Consider the following 24,407-nt stretch of genomic DNA (forward strand, 5'->3'; position numbering starts at 1 on the left):
CACCATCAAAAATCAAATAAATAGCTTATTATTTGTGAAGAAAGTATGTGACTCAAGAATACAATGGTTGCAGTCAGGCAAAGTGAGTAAAATACTCTTGAATTAATATTTAACTATAGATAATTTCTGTTCATTAAAATATCCAGCAAATGACAAAAGGTTGAGTATTAACCAGTATGGCATTTTACAGAAGAACTAAAAATTTAGAAAAAAATTATATTACACAATGTAGTAAGCATTTATTAAAACAAGCTAATGAGATTAAAATACTGCATGAAAAGTAAAATTTTTTTTTCTTGATTTATGCATTTATCTACTCATGTGTCATTTATTCAAAATTCAACATTTACTGAATTTTGTACATTGGACACCATTTTAGATGGATCTAACAGAAATCTCTCTCATGAAGCTTACATTTTAGCTGCAGAATCAGAAAATTAACCAATATATACACTGATATATTATGTAAAAAATGTAAAAGTAAGTGAAATGTGAAAAAATAAAGTATAAAAAAAAACCCTAAAATGTGGAAGAAAATAAGTAAAGCAAAGTAGGGTGGTAGAGAATGTCAGAGTGGTTTAGATAGATGCTGAGAGATCTGGTGACATTTGAGCATAGAGAGAACTGAATAATATGAGAGAATCCTGTGAAATTTTTTTTTTCTTTTTTAAATCTTTCATGCAAAGGTGAGAGCAAATGTGAAGTCCCTGGAATAGGAACGTGCCTGGTGAGTTAGAGGAGGTCATTGTGTCTGGTCTTCCCTGGTAGCTCAGACGGTAAAGCGTCTGCCCACAATGTGGGAGACCCGGGTTCAATCCCTAGGTCGGGAAGATCCCCTGGAGAAGGAAATGGCAACCCACTCCAGTATTCTTGCCTGGAAAATCCCATGGACTGAGGATCCTGGTAGGCTACAGTCCATGCAGTCGCAAAGAGTTGGACACGACTGAGCGATTTCACTCACTCACTCATATCAGTAGGCATATTAAATATAAATGGATTGAATGCTTCAGTTAAAAGATAAAAGATTGTCAGTCATAATAAAAAAGAATATGAAGCAAAATGTATGCATTCAAAAGTATTTAAAATAAGTCTAATTTTCATAATTAATTTTAAGTCTCAAGGAGTTTTCTAATCAAACAACAGAACTCAGAAAGACATACTGCTCACAAAGGTCTCTAATGTTGAATAGTTTCCTTCATTTTTATAGTATATTGTGGTGGTCCATGAGGGAAGTTAAGGCCAGAACTAACAGTGTTATCAGATCATCATTTTTATTTCTACAATCTTAAACAAGCTAGGGTTTTCTCTATAATTTTGAGACTGGAAATTCCTCCTTAAGCCTAACTAAAATACTCACCTTAACCTTGTCAATTATACTAATAAAATGCAAAAGAGATAAAGAGATAAGAGATAAAGAAGAGGCCCAAAAGGCACTCAATATCCCTTTTGTACAGAGTAGTGTGGATGTGTATCTAAGGTATTTCCAAGTAATTTTTCAAAAGGTGCCTACTCATAGCCTTTCTTTTAATTCAAGTAGAGAGAGATAGGATACTCTGATTATGTTAAAGGCATCTCCTTCAAGCCACTGATACCTCTTGTGGACAGAGCAGAAGGAAGGAAGATAGCAGTTACCTGGTTACCTACAGCCGAAATCTGTTTGCTTGTAAAGAACCATTTGGGTCTAGGCAGAGAGTATGACTCTTGGGAGAAAGATCTGTACTTATGTCTAATTATGTCTATTAGTAAGTGTGTGCACACATGTGCTGTTAAAAATGCATATTTCTTCTAATAGCCTACAAGGGAAAAGAATCTGAAAAATAACATATATATGTATGTATGTATAACTGGGAAAAAAAAAAAAGCATATTCCTGGGCTCCCCCCAAGACTTATTGAATAGACTCTTCAGGATGGGATTACACTGTATTTACTGATAATGTTCTTCACTAAGACTTATTATTTATAAAATCATGAATATCATAATGAAACTCAATCTAGAGTGACCAAAGTTTGTAAATATAAAATAAACTTACTTTTGCTATGGAAACTTGATTCACTCTCAAAAAGGTACACCCTAAAAAGAGTTCTGCCTTTCTGCCTACAGCAGTACACCTTCATTGAGCCTGAAACACAGACCTCATCACACATTCTCACCTACATTTTTCTGATGACCCAGAGTAGGAAAGTTGAGGAGGATTAAGTTAAATAGTCCTTGGGTATGAACCTAAGTAAGGCTAACAAGGATAGTTCATTAACCTGAACTATACTGTAAATCAGATAACAAACCACCAGAATGGTGGTATTAGATATACTCCATTAAGTAATTACTTAACCAATCATTACAGAGGACGCTTTAAAGCAACAGGCTTCTGAAACCAGATTTTCCTTTCAAACTGTTCTTCATATTGTAACTGGAGTTTCTACTAAAGAATCATTTTATTTACAGCCGCAAATTTCTTTTTAACACATTCAATGTGCATTACATGCTGGGATCAAATACCTGAAGGAACTGGAATCTTATGAATACAGCCAGGACAACAATGGAGAGAGTCATGAACAAAAACATCACAGTCCACACAGAACACATTCTGGCACACACTGCAAACATAGACCTGCAATAAAAACAAGAAAACCTGAATTTAAAAAGTAGTTTCCAAAAGTTAAGTACAGCAGAGCTAGAAGACTTGCAAGTTGATTTGCTCTTTCATATACCTATCACTTTTTCCCCACTCACCTACCTGCTTTATTAGTTCTAATGTACTATATATTCTCAAATCTATGGAAATTAATTCTTTCCAAAAAATTATTCCTTAGAAATAAGGGAATAATTTTGTTTCTGAGTCCTTAAAGTCCCTTGAATTACAAGATACTCTCGATTTACTTCATTTTAAGTAATTATTTGGGGAAGACACATGAGCTTGAAATTAGTGCTTCGATAGGTTACTGGAGTGATTCAATTAAAAAGAGAAGCACAAAAGTTTTAACAGAAATTTGTTATACCTAGGGAATTATAACAGTTATATTCCTCTTTTAATTAAACCACTAAACTATTAATAAGGCAAAAGACATATATATAAAATATATGAATTATTTTATTCTTATTGTCATATTTACATAATAAATAATACAAATAATAAGAAAGAATAACAATATTCAATCAATATTATATACATAAATACTAGTGCCTTGGGGTGAAATTTCCAGGGCAACATCATACAGATTAAAAAATCATCAAATCTCAAAACAACACAGAAGTAATGATACTGTGTTCTTAAAAACTATCAAATGAGTCAAAAAGTGATTCTAGTGAGGATGCAGCTAATGATGTCAGAGAGGCATGTAAAGTTTCATAAAATTTTTTTTTTAATGGTTTTCTTTCAGCCATGCCTCATAGCTTATGGGAATCTCAGTTCCCTGAGCAGGGACTGAAGGTGGGCCAGGGCAATGAGAGCACCGACTACCAACCATCAGACCACCAGAGAATTCCAAATAAAATTGTCTTCTGAAATGTTGAGAGTAAAATAAAACAAGCAATCCTTTCTACTAGTATTTTATATAGTTTATATAGGTTTAAATATGGATATTTAACTAAAATAAAACTAAACAGTAACCTCTCTTATTTGCAACTTTATATAAGTTGATATGTTCAAATTGGCCCCTATTAGCATTTTAAAAAAATATTTTCTCAGTGTCTCAATGGGGAGAATATCCTTAAGATCTGTGGCCACCATAAATGGTAACTTCAAAATGAGTTATGAGAGCCTAAAGTAAAATAAAGTAAAAAGTAAAAAATGAGAGCCTAAAGTTAAAAAAAAAGAGAAAAAACTTTTAGTACTTCCAAACTAAATGTAGTTTAGCTTTCAAACTGAAGACAAAGTCCTAAAATATCTTTATAGCAAAATTAGAATGCAGAATTACAAAACAACTGTTTGTAATACCTCCCATTTAATCTCCACTGACTGCTATACTTCTGAGGAATAATGTGATATGAGCTTGGTCTTCAACAACCTACTGAAAACTTATAATACCATTTCCTCAATATTTATTGTACAATACTTAATATTTACAAAGCACATGAACTTACATGTTGGTCTTTCAATTCCCCCTGACAGGCATAACAAAACCTGAAAAAGAAAGTTTAAGAATCATTTTGTTAAGAATTTACTCATTAAAATAGCTCAGGAAAATCTCAATAACAAGAATTCTCTAATTAGTAAGTACAGTTGGCCCTTGAACATCAAGCAGTTTAGGGGTGTCAACCCCCAAGGTTAAAAATCTGAGTGTAACTTTACAGTTGGCTGTCTGGCCCTCTGACCCTCCATATCTGGAGTTTCACATTAGAGGATTCAACCAGTTATGGAACACGTAGTACTGTAGTATGTATTTATGGAAAAAAACTGCATGTAAGTGGACCCTTGCATTTCAAATCCATGTTGTTCAAGGGTCAACTGTAATTATCTTTAGGCATGACTTTTAGGAGAAATAATTAAGAATACCAGTAATTTAAGAAAATTCCACACTATAACCCAAGGTTATCTGACCGCTTAAAATTTTCCTTAAACTAATTTTATTTTCATCAAGGTTAAACATGTATGCTTTCTCAACTGTGATTCTAGAGAAAACAATATTCATGACTATTTTTCAATCTTCCCCAAAACAGCAGACAGCTGAAATAAGTCCAGATGAACAGAGAAAGGTTAATTTATGGCAAAAATGGATGCCTAAGGGCTTAATTTTCAAGGAATGGTTTAAAGAATTAAAAGTTCTCTAACTTAATACAAAAAAGAGCAGTTCCTTCCCTACCCACCCCCCACTTCATTTACAGAGCAAATCCTTTCAAAAATTTTAACTGTTTGACAGTTACCTATGCTCACAGTTCTTGATCATTCATAGGCATTGGCTATGAACTTTCCACTATGGAAGATGAGATCTTAACTCTCTTTCAACCATCTTGAACCAATACAATACAGTACACACATAGCAAATCCCATTCTCAATTCTTTCTATGTAGCTAAATCATTCCGGATGAAACAATATTAAATATTTAGTTTATCATCACTGTATAGACATATTCAGCTGAACCATGCCATACAACTTTTCCTCTCTGTAAAATACATTTTTCCTGGAGTTAGTAACTATGTTATTCATAAGCCTAGTTGTCTAATTACCACTAACTCAGCCCCAACCGTTCCCTGAGAAGCCTAAATACCCTGTTGTTATGTTCGGCTACATAAAGAATTCTATAGTTTCCATCTTCTGGTGACATCTCTCCTGAAGCATTCTGACCTTTTCCAAACTGGACTGACTGTTCTCCGTATCTGACAAATAAATGTCATTCTGGGACTTCATCCTACAAGTTTGCTTTAGCCACTTTTGAATTAGATAAATATTCCTATTCTCTTTCATTCATTCTCATTCTCAATCCCTTTGAGTCATCTCTTCCACAGCTTCCCAATAAAGTCTCTTTTTGAGACCTTACAAGTCTGAAAATACCTTTATTCTACCTATATTTTTTTTTTGGCCACACCATGCAGCATGTAGGAACTTAGTTCCCTGACCAGAGATCGAACCCATGCTCCCTGCACTGGAAGCATGGAGTGTTAACCACTGGACTGCCAAGGAAGTCCCTACTCGACCTGCATTTAAACAAAAGCTTGGCCGGGTATACAATTTAGTTGGCAATAATTTTCACTCAAAATTTTGAAGGAAATTGCTCCGTGTCAGCATCCAGTGTTGCTCACGAGATGTCAAGCAATGTTTTTGTTTTTTTTTTTTGCTGCACCACACAGCATGTGGGATCTTAGTTCCCTGACCAGAGATCAATCCTGCACCCCACTCAGTGGAAGCGTGGAGTCTTAACTTCAAGACCATCAGTGAAGTCCCAGAAGCCAAACAATTTTAATTCCAGGTCATGTGACCCCATTCTCCCTCTGTGGAAATGTTGAGGGCTAATATTTTGCTGCAGCGTACTCTGAAATTTCACAGTGAAACATGTTAGTGCAAGTCTGTTTGCCTTCAATATGTCAAGCACTTGACAGTTCCTTTCAATCCAGAAAATTCTCTTCTTCAATAGTAGAAAATATCCTTGAATATTTCTTTCCTATCTTATATCTTTTCTTTATTTCTTACATTATTTTGATATTAGGCTCCCTGGATAAATCTTCCAGTTTTATACAATAGAAATCAACAAATGCTACAAATCAGGGCTTTTTTTTTTTCTTTTTGGAGAGCTGATTTACCAACATACCACCACTCCTGCTACATATAGATGGGTTCAGGGAAAGAGATTTCTGGCGATCCAGATCTGTTTAATGAATCATTTTAGTCATAAACAAGGCATTCTACATCTCATTTTCTATATTAGCAATAATCTTGCCCAAGTGAATGACACTTTGTTATGTAGTGTTAATTACAACATATTTGAATATAACTTTACCACTTGAAACAGGTATAAATTGATCAAAACCCATATACCTTTCTCCATTATGTTCTTCTAGGGATATTTCTTGAAAAGCATCCAAAGGAAATAAATGATGGTAAGACCGTGCTAAGTGGGGAGCAGACACCAAAGTAAGACCTAACATATAAAGCAGAAAGACATATTTAGTAACCCAAACCTCACAAAGATGATGGTTGAAATGTCAAATGATATAACTTAGGCTAAATATTTTCAAGTTTGTTTTTTTCTAGGATTGCAGTTATTCATTTCTTCGTTTATCAGTGGCCATAAAAGGAGACTCCAAGATGGAGTCTTAGCTCTGTCACTAAGTATGTGATCGCTCTTGGCCCATTTGCTTACTTGTAAATGAAATAAAATTCTACAAATCTACTATTTTAATTCTTCATTCTCCTCATATGTATTTATTTCATGAAGAGCTTCAAAAACGTCAACTAGATCTACTGCACTGCCTTTAAAGAACATAGTTTTTCTGGAAAGAGAATCAGGAACCATCCAGAATGCCATGTTTATTCTTAAAAATGAAGTACCAGGCACACAATGGAAAAAACAGCCTATGTCTCTTTTAACAGATCAAATCCAGAAAGATAAACAGAGCTTAATATTTATATTTAATAGCAATATAGGTACGAAGTTACCCAAGATTAATTTACTAGATAATGAACTGTTGGTTTCTTACCACAGATTTTACATTCAACAGGAAGCTCACAGTACTTTGCCCGACACTGTGGGCAGAAATAGCCTCCTAATGTAAGTCCTGGCTCAGTGTTGCTATCCAGATGCCTGTTGGGGGGTGGGAGGAGAGGAAACATTACCTTTTAAAAAGTGATATATAAAGACGTGAGCCGTTGCAGCAAAAGAAGGGATGCCACTGTGATTTTAAAACCTTTAAGTTGTTTCATAGCTCACACGCTCTGTTCGCTTTTGTCTTTTTTTTCCTGTGTTTTGTTTTGAATAACTTCTATTAATGTCTTTGAATTCACTCCACTTCTTTAGTGACTAATCTGCCATTAATCTTTGTGGCTCAGCTGGTAAAGAATCTGCCTGAAATGCATGAGCCCTGAGTTCGATCCCTGGGTTGGGAAGATACCCTGGAGAAGGGAAAGGCTACCCACTCCAGTATTCTGGCCTGGAGAATTTCACAGACTGTATAGACCATGGAGTCACAAAGAGTTGGACACGACTGAGCGACTTTCACTTCCCTTCACTTCACTACTGTTAATCCTAATCCAGTGTATTTTTCACCTAAGACACTATATTGTTCATCTCTAGAAATGTGATTGGGGTCTTCTATCCTCCCTATCTCTTATCAAATTCATGTACTCCTTAATTTTCCTGAGCACATAAAATACATTTATAATAATTTAAACACCTTGCCTACTAGTTCTATAAACTGTGTTATTTCCGGATATGTTTCCGTTCTATGATTTTTCTTCTTGTTATGGGTCATACCTTCTTACTTCTTTGCATGACTGGTAATTTTTTTTTTAAACTTTTTACCTTATATCATAGTTGATTTACAATGTTGTGATAGATTCAACTGGACAGCCAAGAGACTCAGCCATGCCTACTTATATATATCCATTTTCCCCTAAACTCCCCTCCCATCCAGGCTGTCACATAACACTGAGCAGACTTCCCTGTGCTATATACAGTATGTCCTTGTAGGTTATCCATTCTAAACATAGCAGTGTGTACACGTTGATCCCAAACTTCCTATCTCTTCTCCCCATCCTTTCCCCTGGCAACCATGAGTTCATTTTCTAAGTCTATGAGACATGACTGGTAATTTTTGATTGGCAGCCAGGTACTGTGAATTTTGCTCTGCTTTCGGTGATGGATTTTTTTTTTTGGTATTGATTTAAATATGTTGTGTTTTTTCCCCAAAATATACTTAAGCGAATAGTTTGATGACAAAACTTGCTTTTAAGTTTGCTGGCTGTCCAGAACAGCTGCTAGTCTAGGGCAAATTCAGTTTTATTACTGTGGACTCCATTCAATGCCTGTGACATTAAGAGGCCTTTCCACACTGACTGGTGGGAATAAGCCATTCTCTGCCCACGTGAGCTCTAGGGATTGTTCTGCTGCTCCACTCCAGTGCTTCTTTCTCTGGCCTCCAGGAGTTTCCTGAAAGGAATGTACACATCAACACTCAGCTAATGATTTGAGGTGGTTGATATTTCTCCCGGCAATCTTGATTCCAGCTTGCGATTCATTCAGTCCAGCATTTCACATGATGTACTCTGCATATCAGTTAAATAAGCAGGATGACAATATACAGCGTTGACATACTCTTTTTTCAATTCTGAACCAATCCGTTGTTTCATGTCCAGTTGTAACTGTTGCTTCTTGACCTGAATACAGATTTCTCAGGAGGCAGGTAAGGTGATATGGTATTCCCATCTCTTTAAGAATTTTCCAGTTTGCTAGATGACTGGTAGCATACTACAGACTTCTCTCTACCTTGTTGTTTTAGCTAGTAATATTAGCTAATATTACAGGAGTATATATAGTTCTCTCTCCTTTTTACAGCTACATAGAAAGTAATTGTCTACAAAAGTCATTACATTTCAAGCCTGTCTTTTTAATTCATAACTTACAGGAAGGAATTAACAATGTAAAAACATTATCATAAACAGTTTTAAGGTTTTTACTTACGCCATGCTGAAAGAGGGTTTTGCATCTTGGTCAGACAGAGAAGCAATGGTATGCTGAGGAAATCCTTTATGGAAGAAAATATATTACTTTTTCTCCCCCAAGGAAATAGAAAAATTCTAGTAATAGAAACCTAAAAATGTTCCTACCAGAAAGCTCACAAAGTTGTGCAAAAGTTCTCTTTCCTGTCTTTTGTACATTTATTAGAGCATGGTCAAACTGACAGCAATTTCTGGTCAGAAGAAAAATTAATAGTGGAGGAAAACAGGGGACATGGAGGACCATATGTCCATACATACGGTCTCAGATTCTAAAGTTTCATATGCATATTCTCTAACTTAACAACACTTAATACATAACACATACTACATTTTAAAAAGAAAATGTAAAAAATTTTTAAGAAATGTAATTTTTCAATAATTTAAAAAAATTTTTAAAGAAATTTTTAAATTTCTGACACAACAGAGGAGTTCATTACATAGTCTACTTTCACTTATATAAGAACATACTACTATGTTTAAAATTTTGGAATGTCCAAACCTATGTAGTTTATTTTTCATATATATTTTTAATTAATGTAATTAAATAACACAAAATAAACACTTACCCATACGAATAAGTGAGCATTCAGAATTTGAGCTAGCAGGAGGAGGACTAACATGATGTGTTAACAATTCTTTGTAATGGCTTTCATCTAAAATAACATGATATGTGCCTAGCAAGACAAGAAAAGAAGAAAAGAAACATGAGCTTTCCAGACATAAGAATGATCTGTAATTTCTATATAATTCTGTAAATGTTTTACCATCTAAAAACGTTCATTTTCAAAATACATGATTATGTGAAATTACCATTTTTCAAAAAATTTATTTAAATAACATCTTTAAACTGACTTCTCTGAGAATAACTGTAATTTTCAATTTAATTAAAGCCAATTAACAAGATTTTCACTAAGTATTACATATAGTAAAATTTCTAGGTTTCCAGAAATAATGGTTCCTCTAAACACTGACATAACTACTAAAAATTTCTTGCATTTTGAGATGACAGGTTATAGAACTGATGATATATTTAATATGACTACCCACATTTTGGACTTTGGGACACAAACTAATTTAAATTTAGCTGCTTAAAAAAACAAATAAAAGTATTCTAACTAATAAATTGTTACTTTTTACATAATGATTATGAGTAAATATTAAAGATTCTAGATATGTACCACCAGTTTCACGAGCAAGCGCAGTGCATACTCGAACCTCTGCAGACAATCCAATAATAGACACTCTGATTTTAGCCGCCTTTAGGGTCTTCGTAAAATCCAAGTAAATGGAGAGTTTTGAGGAAAGAAAAAAATGAATAATTAATATGCTTGATAATTAACATTCTGGTAGAATGTTCTGAAAACTAGTAATAAACTCAGAGAATTCTAGTAATAAATTTAGAGAGTCTAAAAATTCTCTTTAGAGCTGTAACTGGCTTGATTATGAAGAAATTATTGGTTCTACCTTGATTAAATCATAGATGTTGGAGGGATCACAGGTTGTGAGGCTGCTAAAGATGATTAGGACTTCTCTACTTGTATGTCCGGGCATGTGTCTAAGAAAAGAAAAAAAACCACTCCAATTAGGTATAATAAATTACATTAATTAAAAAAAACTTAAGACTAGTACACATACAAAAAATAAGTACACATGGTTTATACACTTAGACTACAGAACAACCCCATCCGTTTCAACATTACAAAGGAATGAATTGCAAGTATACTCTAAAAACCTTAACACCACTTTTTCTAAAATTAGCTACACACAAAAATAATTCACTGATTCATTTCCTCATTCAATAAATATTTATTGAATACTCTTTCAAGTTCTAAGGATAAAGTGATAAACAAGGGCAATGAGGTTCCTGGCATCAGGCAGCTTACATTCTAACAGGTTTGTTTCATACAAAGTCTAAGGTGTACATTGGAAAGTATGACAATACCATATGGATCAACATTAAGGTACATATGTGTGGCCTGAAAATAGTAACATACTTCTTTTTTAAACACTACAATTTAACCTCATGGTGATTGTCATAATACTCATAAACATTAATGACTGTGTACCATTTAGGTTGCACATTGGTAAAGAATTCACCTGCCAAGCAGGAGATTCAAGAGACAGGGGTTCGATCCCTGGGTTGGGAAGATTCCCTGGAGTATGAAATAACAACCCACTCAGTATTCTTGCCTGGACTGTTCCACGGATAGGGGAGCCTGGTGGGCTACAGTCCATGGAGTTGCAAAGAGTTGGACATGACTGAGCACCACCACCACCACCATTTAATTAAATGACTGCTTACAGGATTTTAAGGTATGATGAACTGTTCTCCTCTAAACTAAACAGAGATAGCTATGCTTTTTGGTGCAATGTTATCGATTATTTGTAGCTTTTTCCTGCTTTAATTCTCATTGTTGGGCTCAGTTTTCACTATGGATACTGCTATTGTATCTACCTTCATTGTCTGTGTTACCTCCTCAACTACTTCAAAACTAAAAAAAAGCCTATTATTTAAAGGAATAAAAATCTGAGTCAGGATAGACTATCTAAGGATAAAATATATAAGCTTTAACTATACTGAATACTTTCTTTCCAGTTTTAGCGATATTCTACATAGTTAAAACTGCTAGAAAAGTGCTATTATTAATTTACAGATGTATTATAAAATAAGTTAATAAAAACCAGTATACAACAAACTCAGTTATTATACCACATTAACTTCCACATATAATCAATTTTCAATAAAAAATTTTTTCACGGTATTTCTTTTGCACTAGTAATACTGCTACAGCTTTAATTGTATTTTTCCAAAATCTTTAAGGATATACCTCAGCAACTAAAATGTAAAATCAAAATTATTAACCAACATCATACTATACACTATAAATAATGTTACATATTTCTCTTAATAACAATTTCATTATAGGTAGGTTTGTGGAGATGCATATTAACATTATCATTTCAACTTAACTCATTCAAAAAATGTTGAAATAAATTGTAAATAATAAGTGTAAAATACTAACTTTAGAGTCTGCATAGCCATGCTTAAGGAGTTATAAAGAGATGGTTCTCCATGGCAAGTCATATCTACAGCTTTCTTCAAAGATGTTATATGTTTCCGTGGGTTTCCTAAAATATAAATGAAAAATCTCTTTTAATAAAAATGTATATATACACTATGGAAATTTACCTTTCTCCAAAATTTACATATTTATGATGTTAAACAGAATCCCTTTGATTTACATTTTTAGCAAGATGCACTTTTATCAGAAATGTTATATAGTCTCACTCATATTGAAAAACCCAAATACAAATACTCTTTTTGTCTATTAGCAACACATTTTAATAATATTAATCTAGAATGCAAAACTCTTTACTCTTCATATTTCCTATTTCATCATTTTTAACACTAACATATGTTCACATTTAACATCTCTGAAATCATGATGTATCTTACAGCCACTGGCAGCTGGGCAGCTGCTGGTGGCACCGCCTGCTCATGTGAACACTATTGCTATGTTGCCGCTCCAACTGCAACACGGGCACTGTTTGTGCTGTTGATATTAACTTCTATTTAAAGTGTTTGTTTTTTTTAAGTTTATACAAAAGGTTATATTTTTATGTAGAAAGGCGTGGAACAGAACAGTAATGCACAAATCTGTTACTAGTGGAAGCAAAAACTCATTGATGGAAGAAGGCCTACAATTCCATGTTTTTCTTCAGAGGGAGAAAACAGCCACCTTCTAAGACCTAAGAAAGGAGGATTTCCACAGGCAAAACTGTGTTATGCTGTCATTGAAATAACCTCTGAAGAGACTGTCTAGTTCATGCTAAGCAATATAAATGAAGGCAAGAGACACCGCCAAAAATTCAGACCTGTCAAACCACCAAGACACTGGTATGAACAATTCACATGTCATTTGACACTGTGTCAAAGGTTAACTGCTAGAGTGTTTCCTTCTTGAGGGCTCATAAAATAAAGGTATCTTACAAACAATAAAATCTGAGACTCAATAAAATATGGTATTCTTTGGACCTTTCCTCTTATTTCATCACTGTTTTCATATTACTTAACAATAATGAAAACATCGACTTTATCATATAGCAAATTATCTTTATACCATTGAACATTTAAATCAGTTTCAACTTGTCACTATTATACATACTGATGCAAACAGAATATTTGTAGAGTGACACTTTTTCTTCTTTCATAACATTTCCTAAGCATACTCCAAGGAACTTTTTTTTTTCCCTTTGGCTGTGCCTCAAGGCTTCAGTTCAGTTCAGTTCAGTTGCTCAGTCATGTCCGACTCTTTGCGACCCCATGAATCGCAGCACGCCAGGCCTCCCTGTCCATCACCAACTCCCGGAGTCCACCCAAAGCCATGTCCATAGAGTCGGTGATGCCATCCAGCCATCGCATCCTCTGTCATCTCCTTCTCCTCCTGCCCCCAACCCCTCATAGCATCAGGGTCTTTTCCAATGAGTCAACTCTTCGCATGAGGTGGCCAAAGTATTGGAGTTTCAGCTTCAGCATCATTCCTTCCAATGAACACCCAGGACTGATCTCCTTTAGGATGGACTGATTAGATCTCCTTGCAGTCCAAGGGACTCTCAAGAGTCTTCTCCAACACCACAGTTCAAAAGCAGCAATTTTTCGGCGCTCAGCTTTCTTCACAGTCCAACTCTCACATCCATACATGACCACTGGAAGGCTTAAGCCATCGTAATTCCCTGACCAGGAACTGAAACCAGGCCCTTGGCAGCCAGAGTGCAGGGTCCTAACAACAGGATCACCAGGTAATTGTTTTATGGAACATTTTTATGGCTCTTTTCCAGAAAACGTTGAACAAATTAACCAGACTATCAGCAATAAAACTATCAGTTTCTCCAGGGTTCAACAAGCCATATATTGCTTTGGAAACTTCACTGTGCTCATTTAAAACATGGAAAATGTTGTTGAGTGTGCCTTTTTTTGACTCAGTTCAGTTCAGTTGCTCAGCTGTGTCCGACTCTGCGACCCCATGGACAGAAGCATGCCTCACCTCCCTGTCCATCACCAACTCCCGGAGTTTACTCAAATTCATGTCCATTGAGTCGGTGATGCCATCCAACCATCTCATCCTCTGTCGTCCCCTTCTCCTCCCGCCTTCAATCTTTCCCAGCACCAGGATCTTTTCCATTGAGTCAGTTCTTCGAATCAGGTGGCCAAAGTATTGGAATTTCAGCTTCAGCATCAGTCCTTCTGATGAATATTCAGGACTGATTTCCTTTAGGATGGACTGGCTGGATCTCCTTGCAGTCCAAGGAACTCTCAACAGTCTTCTTCAATACCACAGTTCAAAAGCATCAATTCTTCGGTGCTCAACTCTCTTTATAGTCCAACTCTCACATCCATACATGACTACTGGAAAACCCATAAACCTTGACTAGATGGACCTTTGTTGGCAAAGTAATGTCTCGGCTTTTTAATATGCTGCCTAGGTTGGTCATAACTTTTCTTCTAAGGAGCAAGCATCTTTAAATTTCATGGCTGCAGTCACCATCTGCAGTGATTTTGGGGCCCCAAAAAATAAAGTCCGCCATTGTTTCCACTGGAGAAGGCAATGGTGACCCACTCCAGTACTCTTGCCTGAAAAATCCCATGGACGGAGGAGCCTGGAAGGCTACAGTCCGTGGGGACACGAAGAGTCAGACACGACTGAACGACTTCACTTTCACGCACTGGAGAAGGAAATGGCAACCCACTCCAGTTTTCTTGCCTGGAGAATCCCAGAGATGGAGGAGCCTTGTAGGCTGCCGTCTATGGGGTCGCACAGAGTCGGATGTGACTGAAGCGCCTTAGCAGCAGCAGCATTGTTTTCACTGTTTCCCCATCTATTTGCCATGAAGTGATGGGACCAGATGCCATGATCTTAGTTTTCTTAATGTTGAGCTTTAAGCCAACTTTTTCACTCTCCTCTTTCACTTTCATCGAGAGGCTCTTTAGTTCTTCTTCACTTTCTGCCATAGGATGGTATCATCTGCATATCTGAGGTATTGATATTTCTCCTAACAGTCTTGATTCCAGCTTCTGCTTCATCCAGCCCACCATTTCTCATGATGTACTCTGCATATAAGTTAAATAAGCAGGGTGACAATATATAGCCTTGATATACTCCTTTTCCTATTTAGAAACAGTCTGTTGCTCCATGTCCACTTCCTGACCTGCATACAGATTTCTCAAAAGGCAGGTCAGGTGCTCAGGTATTCTCATCTCTGTCAGAATTTTCCACAGTTTAATGTGATTCACACAGTCAAAGGCTTTGGCATAGTCAATAAAGCAGAAATAGATGTTTTTCTAGAAATCTCTTGCTTTCTCGATGACCCAGCAAATGTTGGCAATTTGATCTCTCGCTCCTCCGCCTTTTATAAAACCAGCTTGAACATCCTGAAGTTCACGGTTCACGTATTGCTGAAGCCTGGCTTGGAGAATTTTGAGCATTACTTTACTAGCGTGTGAAATGAGTGCAATTGTGTGGCAGTTTGAGCATTCTTTGGCATTGCCATTCTTTGGGATTGGAATGAAAACTGACCTTTCTCAGTCCTGTGGTCACTGCTGAGTTTTCCAAATATGCTGGCATATTGAGTGCAGCATTTTCACAGCATCATTTTTAGGATCTGAAATAGTTCAATTGGAATTCTATCACCCCCACTAGCTTTGTTTGTAGTGATGCTTCCTAAGGCCCACTTGACTCTGCATTCCAGGATGTCTGGCTCTAAGTGAGTGATCACACCATCTTGATTATCTGGGTCGTGGAGATCTTTTTTGTATAGCTCTTCTGTGTATTCTTGCCACCTCTTCTTAATATCTTCCACTTCTGTTAGGTCCATACCATTTCTGTCCTTTATCAAACCCATCTCTGCATGAAATGTTCCCTTGGTATCTCTAATTTCCTTGTAGAGATCCCTAGTCTTTTCCATTCTATTGTTTTCCTCTATATCTTTGCATTGATTGCCGAGGAAGGCGTTCTTATTTCTCCTTGCTATTCTTTGGAATCCTGCATTCAAATGGGTATTTTTTTTCCTTTTTTCCTTAGCCTTTCCTTCTCTTCTTTTACAGCTATTTGTAAGGCCTCCTCAGACAACCATTGCTTTTTTGCATTTCTTCTTCTTGGGGATGGTCTTGATCCCTGCCTCCTGTACAACGTCACGAACCTCCGTCCATAGTTCATTAGGCACTCTGTCTATCAGATCTAGTCTCTTAAATCTATATTTCACTTCCACTGTATAATCATAAGGGATTTGATTAGGTTATACCTGAATGGTCTAGTGGTTTTCCCTAATTTTTTAAATTTAAATCTGATTCTGGCAATAAGGCATTCATGAGCTGAGCCACAGTCAGCTCCTGGTCTTGTTTTTTGCTGACCGTATAGAGCGTCTCCATCTTTGGCTGCAAAGAATATAATCAATCTGATTTCGGTGTTGACCATCTGGTGATGTCCATGTGTAGAATCTTCTCTTGTGTTGTTGGAAGAGGGTGTTTGCTATGACCAGTGCATTCTCTTGGCAAAACTCTATTAGCCTTTGCCCTGCTTCGTTCTCTACTCCAAGGCCAAATTTGCCTGTTACTCCAGGTGTTTCTTGACTTCCTACTTTTGCATTCCAGTCCCCCATAACGAAAAGGATATCTTTTTTGGGTGTTAGTTCTAGAAGGTCTTGTAGGTTGTCATAGAACCATTGAACTTCAGCTTCTTCAGCATTACTGGTCAGGGCATAGATTTGGACTCAAAACTAGTATTTTGAATACTAGTTTGTTTAAATTTTCTTTTTAAACAGTTGTTTAATTCCTTTTTATTCTGGTATGAATTATGTTTTTTTTTGCCCATTCATTCATTTGGAACTTCTTGGTGTTCTTGTTTACTTGAGTAAGTATTAAAATATTAACTATTTGCCACAGTTAATATACTCTGGACCCTTGAACAGTAAGTGTTTGAACTATGTACATCTACTTATATGCAGATTTTTTTCACTAAGTACATATTTCAGTACTACATGATGTGCAGATGGTTGAACTCTCAGATGTGGAACCAAGGAAACAGAGGACCAACTATAAAGTTATAAGCAGATTTTCAACTATACAGAGGGTTAGCACTCCTAATGCTCAACTTGTTCAAGGTTCAGCTATATATATCAAGTATTTATTCTTAGAATCATAAATTTTAGAAATGAAAAGTACCTAAGTCCAAATCCTTCATTTCACAACTGATAAACAAATCTACACAAGTTAAATGATTTGCTGAAAGACATATGCCTACCCAATGGCAGGACGAGTAGTCAAACCTTGATCGTATGGCTCTCTATCTACTTTTCTTTCTACCACACCATACAAAAAACTTTTTAATCTCCTATTGTGTTATGAGTATAGTAAAAAAGCATATTTACATTACTCTCAGTGTGGTTTATAGCAGTGATTTTGTTCAGGGGAAGAGAGGGTATTCTCAAGAGGCCCATAAGAATCTCCAGAGGATTTTTCATCTCTGTACATATTACCTCTCAGGCACCCACAGAATACTATTATTAACCTAGGGGGAGGGAACATGGAGGAGGGTTGGCCCTACATCCTTTCCTTAGGGGAACCATCCTTCCCTCACTATATAATAACCCAGTTTACACGACGTGGTACAGGTGGAACTTATCCTGCTTCTATCCTACTTTAAGCAGAGACGTGGAATCCAGGCCTACCAACAAAATACTTCATTCTCTTAGCCACTTGACTGCTCATGGATGGGCAGATCTTAACCAGGGTCAATAAGAACACTCTTTGGAGCTTGTGCTGAGACTACAAACTAGGAGGGTTATGTAGACTTGATAGACATCTTACTTAGGGACTTCCCTGGTGCTCCAGTGGTTGAGTCTGGCTTGCCACACAGGGGACAAGGGCTCCATCCCTGGCCTAGAAAGATCCCACACGCCTCCAGGCAACTAAGCCCTGTGTGCCACAACTACTAAAGCCTCATGCCCTAGGGCTCTTGTTCCACAACAAGAGAAGCCACTGCAAGGAGAAGCCCACACTGCAACTAGGAAGTAGCCCCTGCACGCCACAACTAGAGAAAGCCTGTGCACAGCAGTGAAGACCCTGCAGAGCCAAAAATAAAGAAATAAATAGTTTTTAAAAAAAGATTAAGTGGCTCTTGTGAATGGTTAAAATAATTTTATCCTAATACTTTCATGACTGAATAAACATTTACATTCATTGTAATACTATTCATCACTGTGCAGAACTCAATTTAAAACAGTTCATTTTAGGGACTTCTCTGATGGTCCAGTAATTAAGACTGCATTTCCACTGCAGGGGGCACAAGTTTGATCCCTGGTCGGGGAACTAAAATCCTAAAAAAAAAAAAAAAACAGGCCATTTTAGAGACAGAGAGTTTAATAGAAGGTTTTTAAAGTGTTTTACCGGAGACAGCCTGCAAGAAGGTTTTGTTTTGCTTATTAGGAAACGTCATGAACAGGGTTACAAGGTTAGATAAATAAAGCAAAGTCCTTGAGTTCGAGAAAGGTAATTTTATGCATACCTGAGAGTTCAGTCAGTTTTTCAGCTCTTTTACTCTTTGTTACAATTATTCCAATCTCAAAATAAAAACAAAAATGATTATTAACTTAAATTACTTCTTCTTGATAAGAATGTATATAACTAAAATAAATGACTAGTTAAAAAAGGAATAAGTAACATGTGAAAAACTTTTGACGTAAATTTAGCTATGGGTTCACTGTATATTGTTTAACTTCTAGAGTTATCTTGCTTTTCATTGACAAGTGTCGCAGTAACTTGTATACAATCTGAATAACTTAATAAGTGATAGAATATATGTCCAATGTTTTAAAAAATACATTATATTTGGCAGTAATATCAGGATGCTAGTTCTGAATTATATCACTTATCTACATACCTGACTAATAGGATTTTGATCAAAATATTCCTCTACGAAGTATTCCAACAACTGTTTAAAGAAAAAAAAAAGAAAAAACTAGGTAACAGCAAAATAGCAACAGAGAACAGGTTTTGTGAAATCTATTTATTAAGCATTATTTCTTATGATTTTTAAGCTTACAAATTTTTAAAAAATGTTAAGTAATAAAATAATACATTTTAAAATATTAAATAAATATAAAAATTAAAATATTAAATAAAATTGAATTTGAAGTGGTAAGTGATGAGACAGGTTTAAGCTCAGCCTTAAAAGATGGAACCATTCGGACATGTAAGACAGAAACAATCTAAACAAGAAAAAGACCCAAAAAAGATAAACAGGAAAATGAGCAAAACTGAAGATGGGTTTGAATAAGTTAGGAATAATCTGAATGTATTTATAAGCTGAGGAGATTAATTCAAGTAAGTCAAAGGAGAATGAAGATTCAATAAAGAAAAGGAATAACTGATGAAGCAAGATCCTAACATGGAGTGGAATTTAAGAGCATAAATAATTAGTGATTTTGGTATATGATTTTGGTAAGCAATCCAGAATAGCACTACTACTTAGCTATAGCTTGCATTACCTCAAAAAAAAAAAAAAAATGACTGTATTCTTTAAAAACATTTCTTTTAGAATTCAGCATCCTTCCTCACATGTAATACAAATCAGAATAATTTTAGTATACCTTCAATGTACATGTCAGTCTATTTGGCTTTAAATCTTGGTCTTCCATTGTTCTTGATCCATCTACTACCACATATAGATGGCGCATCTACCAAAAATAAAATCCCCCAAATAAACAAAACAAATAAATAAGAACACTTTTCAAATACATTTTTGACCAACAAGTAAAAACGGCCCTTAGCATTTACATATTCTACACATATATTTTTAATATATTCCTTTAAAAAGTTTATTCTATTTGAGCCAGAATGTTTGTGTAACTCAAACTAGTTCTGTACCAGTAAAGGGAAAAAGAATAACATACCATTCCAAGTCGAACTTGTCCATGGTGCTCAAATACCCTGTTAAAATTATGCAAAGGTTTTAAGGAAATATCATATACTACATGAAAGATCATTACAACTAAAGTCATTACAACTACTTTCCAATTAAAGTGCTCGTTTCTAGGGAAGTAAATCATTAACTTATGGGATGCATATAATTATGTACATTTTAAATAAACCCTGAAGATGAATTTCCCCGATGAGGCATTAGGTTGTTGGGTCTACCCCGCTATGTAAAAGGCTGTAAGTCAGGTTCTCTGAAACACAGCTCAAATGAAGTACTGAGGAGGAGGCAGAGGCAGACAAAAACCCTTAAAGGAGTATATTTTACCTCTGTAACACACACAGAAAGGTTACATACCTTTTTCTCTTTGCTTTGAAAAGAATGTCTTCAATTGTAGCTTTAAGTGATCCTGATTCATCTTCTTTAAGAATCTCCCTATAGGAAATATTTAATTGTTTGAAAAGATAAGCTAAAATTTTATTAACCCAAGAGAAATGAAAACATGTCCACACAAAGATCTGCACCTGAATATTCACAGCTACATTATTCATAACAGCCAAACATTATAAACAATCTAAATGTCCATCAAATGGAGAAAGGATGAATAAAAAATATGGCATAAACATATAACAGAATACCATTCAGCAGTAGAAAGGAATGAATTACTTATACATGCTACAATAAGGTTGAACTTAAAAACAGCATGTTCAGTTAAAGAAGTCTGACAAAACTAACCACATATTATATGATTACATTTACATGAAATGTCCAGAAAGGGCCAATCTAAAAAGACGGAAAGTACATAGATTAATGGTTGCCTAGGACTAGAGGTGGAAATGGAATTAATTGTATATGGATGTGAGGGATATTATTGGAATGGTAAAAATGTTCTAAAACTGGTTTATGCTGATGTTTGCACAGCCCTGAAGATTTCTAAAAATCACTGAATTATACATAAGAAACAGATGAATTTTAACATGTGTAAAATATACTTTGAAAGTGTTGTGGGAAAGAAAAAAACCTAAAACAACATCTAAAAGGGAAGAGAGTAATAATGCCCTACTTACCATGTTCTTTCATAGCCTCCTTCCCATCGCTTAGTTCTTTCAGGCTCTTCATCCATTTTGTACCTTACATATTGTAAAAAAGTCATTAGACTGTGAATTTATTAAAGATGATAGTCACGAGATGTATATAATTAAATTTGAAAAATAAAGAGAGGGAAATAAACATACAAAGTAAAAAAAAGAAAACTCGGACTGCAAAGTCATATTATTCTTTGCAATTTATTCAATAATTGTAGTTGAATGCAATCATTCATTCATTTAAATCCTCGTGGAACTTTTTCATACCCCCAAGAAAGAATGTAAATATTTATGCTCAAATTTGGCACCAATATAAATAAGCTTCTCTTTACAATTAATAAAAAATAAAAATGCATTAAAGATGTGTCATAGGACAGAACCACAGAATTATGTGAAGTGGGTACAGGTAGAGATGAAACAACGTTAGTTCCAACTGCTGCTTCTTATCACTGAGTGATAGATACATGGTGATTCATTTACTACCTCTCCACCTTTGTGTCTGCGTGAATTTTCTCATCATCAAACTTAATAAAATTTATTATTATTCATAAGTGATAAATGCTTATGGTTCATAATTTTTTAAAATCTATTTATTTAAAAATTTTTGGTCACTCCCCATGGCACATGGGACCTTAGTTATCCCACCAGGAATCAAACCTGCACCCCCTGCACTGGAAGGCAGAGTCATAACCACTGGACAGCCAGGATAATTTTTTAAAACAATACAATGGCAAACCTACACTATAACCTCAACTATTAAAAGAAAATGGAACTATTTAGTAATTTAATAAATAGGACAAATGGTTTTGAGTGGATGTTAGGGTTAAGGATGATTGGGTTTTTGTTTATTCTCTTCTGTATTTTCATATTTTCAATATGAAAGTGTATTTTTTTTAATAATCAGGGACAAAATTGGTGTTGGGAGGCATCTATTAACACTTTGTTGCTGTTTAGTCGCTAAGTCACATTGGACTCTGCATTCCCATGGACTGTAGCCCGCCAGGCTTCTCTGTTCATGGGATTTCCCAGGCAAGAATACTGGAATGGGTTGCTATTTCCTTCTCCAGAGGATTTTCCCTACCAAGGGATTGAACCCATACCTCTAGCATTGGCAGGCAGGTTCTTTATCATTGAGCCACCTAGGAAGCCACTCTATTAACCATAACCAAGTAATAAACACCCATCACATTCACACCTCCACCCTCCCCAATGGAATCTCCCTCTCCATCTTACATTCTCACTTTCAATTTCCTTTTTTCACAAATGAAGGATCAAAGGAATCCTAAGTGCCAAGACATTAAGGACAAAAATCCCATCACTGGCAGGGGAAAAGATTAACTTTTGTGATAAGGACAATAACCAAGACCCATTCTCCATTTGGCCTTCCCTGGTGGCTCAGACTGTAAAAAATTGGCTTGCAATGCAGGAGATCCATGCTCAATCCCGTGGTTGGGAAGATCCCATGGAGAAGCAAATGACTACCCACTCCAGCATTCTTGCCTGGAGAATTCCACGGACAGGGGAGCCTGGCAGATTACAGTCCATGAGGTCACAAAGAGTCGGACATGACTGAGCAACTAACATTTTCACTTTCACACTACTCTCCATTTATTTCATTGTTCTATAGTAAAATATACTTTAAAAATCCAAATAAATGTAGACTTCTATAAATGAACTTCTGGAATTAAACTTCTGTGGATTCAATTGTTTCAGGAGATCAAGTGTTCCACTTTAGTATCCTGAAATAACAAGAAATGACTTAATTTTGTCATCTGTGCCTTTTTAACACACTTATGTTGGTGCCTTATAGGCTTAATGATGACTGTAGTAACACAGCATGCAGCGACTAAACTGAACATTTTGATCTTCCATGGAGGTGTGTTTGTATTTATCGTGAATATAAAAAATCAAAAGCTTAAATTCTTAAAGATGTGGTTACTGCCATTCATCACATCAATATTTAAAGTATTTTATTTTTAGTTTATAACTTTTAATTCCCTGAAAGTTCAGAAACAACGTTGAGAACCAGTGAGCAGAAGCTGCAATAAGGAACACCTCTGGCTCACTGCATACAAGAATTTCTTAATTTGAACTGACTGCAATGGGAAATTACAGGGATAGGACAGAGGTAATAAGATCCTCATAACCGCAGATGTTCCAAGGGAAGCTGGATGTTTACAATGCATGCAGTAAATAGAGAAGGGATTTATGCAGCCTGGAGAAAGATGTACTTGGTAACCTCTTAAGCAGCGTCTTCAACTACCTATGACAGAATAGTACACCTTCTTACAAATATCGCTGGGAATCCACCCCAGCAAAGCCACTCCCCTCAGAAGCCTGGTGGTGTGATTCCTTCACATGAGCTCAGAATGCTATAAACAATGAGATTTGCACCAAACATCGCAATTTATGAAGCTTTCCCTCACACCTAACCCTGCCAAGTGCTTTGAGAAAGGCAAGGGTGATAACAGTTCTGCTTTTCAGGTGTGGACCTCAAGGCTCAGAAGTTGGTAACTCTATTGAGGCCACACAGATGGTCACAAGCTAGAACCCAGAGCCACAAGTACCAAACTTGCGCCCTGCCTTAGGGAAAGAGAGTCACTCTCCAAACTGCTGCCCTAGATAGATGCTTCTATGCGGCTTCATAGACGGAAATTCTCCTCCTCATTCTCCACACGCTCCCACACACCTTTCTTCCCTATGAGGCAGTTCGGGGTCATTCAGTCTCCGCTCCCAGCCGCGAAAGCCCCTCCCGCTGCCTTGCTTCCCAGGCGGCAGGACCCCGCCTCAGCTCCGGGAAAACCTCTACCACTGACTTACCTGTCCTGCCGAGCTCTGCTCTGCCGGAAGTTCAGCTCAATCCGCTCTAAGTGCTCCGCCGAAGTCCTTCCGCCGCGCGCGGTAGCGACGCGCAAACGTTCCGGTTGCTGGGAGTGGCGCTTGCTGGAGCCGGGCGCTCACTGGCCGGGCAACCTTGTACTGACTTTGGGTGCCGGAAGGGCCTCCTGCGCCCTTCCCGCTATTCGCGAAGAGGAGGGGAGAGTGGTGGCCATTCGCTGTTGGAAAATCGGAGGCCTGGTAGCCGTCCAACAGGATCTGAGGACTGGATGACCACAGCGGCAGTCTCAGCTGAGCCAACTTGCAGTGCCGCGGTTTTCCGGAACTTCTCTGCTGCCCGCGCTAAAAGCCACAAATATTTAT

The 24,407-nt window shown here is 36.4% G+C and overlaps 1 protein-coding gene across 6 annotated transcripts in view; it reads right to left on the reverse strand.

Moving 5' to 3' along the window:
* The window catches only part of GTF2H2 (general transcription factor IIH subunit 2), a 39,827-nt gene extending 15,638 nt beyond the window's left edge, over positions 1-24,189 (reverse strand). For 4 of the 6 annotated variants that reach the window (XM_061129606.1, XM_061129605.1, XM_061129603.1 and 1 more), the window contains exons 1-16: positions 24,027-24,188; positions 21,189-21,251; positions 20,479-20,556; positions 20,099-20,135; positions 19,796-19,882; positions 19,087-19,137; positions 18,712-18,766; positions 12,175-12,280; positions 10,616-10,706; positions 10,330-10,417; positions 9,718-9,825; positions 9,114-9,177; positions 7,135-7,238; positions 6,473-6,575; positions 4,083-4,122; positions 2,499-2,610 (exon numbers count right to left, since the gene is read on the reverse strand). In XM_061129606.1, coding sequence (XP_060985589.1) covers positions 2,499-2,610; positions 4,083-4,122; positions 6,473-6,575; positions 7,135-7,238; positions 9,114-9,177; positions 9,718-9,825; positions 10,330-10,417; positions 10,616-10,706; positions 12,175-12,280; positions 18,712-18,766; positions 19,087-19,137; positions 19,796-19,882; positions 20,099-20,135; positions 20,479-20,556; positions 21,189-21,244 — 1,180 coding nt within the window. In that variant the 5' untranslated portion in view covers positions 21,245-21,251; positions 24,027-24,188. Of the gene's footprint in view, positions 1-2,498; positions 2,611-4,082; positions 4,123-6,472; positions 6,576-7,134; positions 7,239-9,113; positions 9,178-9,717; positions 9,826-10,329; positions 10,418-10,615; positions 10,707-12,174; positions 12,281-18,711; positions 18,767-19,086; positions 19,138-19,795; positions 19,883-20,098; positions 20,136-20,478; positions 20,557-21,188; positions 21,252-23,895 lie in introns of all 6 variants that reach the window. The other 2 variants (XM_061129602.1, XM_061129601.1) reach the window with 2 other exon arrangements.
* Between the last annotated feature and the right edge of the window lie 218 nt (positions 24,190-24,407).

Source organism: Dama dama, chromosome 25, assembly GCF_033118175.1.
Source record: "Dama dama isolate Ldn47 chromosome 25, ASM3311817v1, whole genome shotgun sequence".
Lineage (NCBI taxonomy): Eukaryota > Metazoa > Chordata > Mammalia > Artiodactyla > Cervidae > Dama > Dama dama.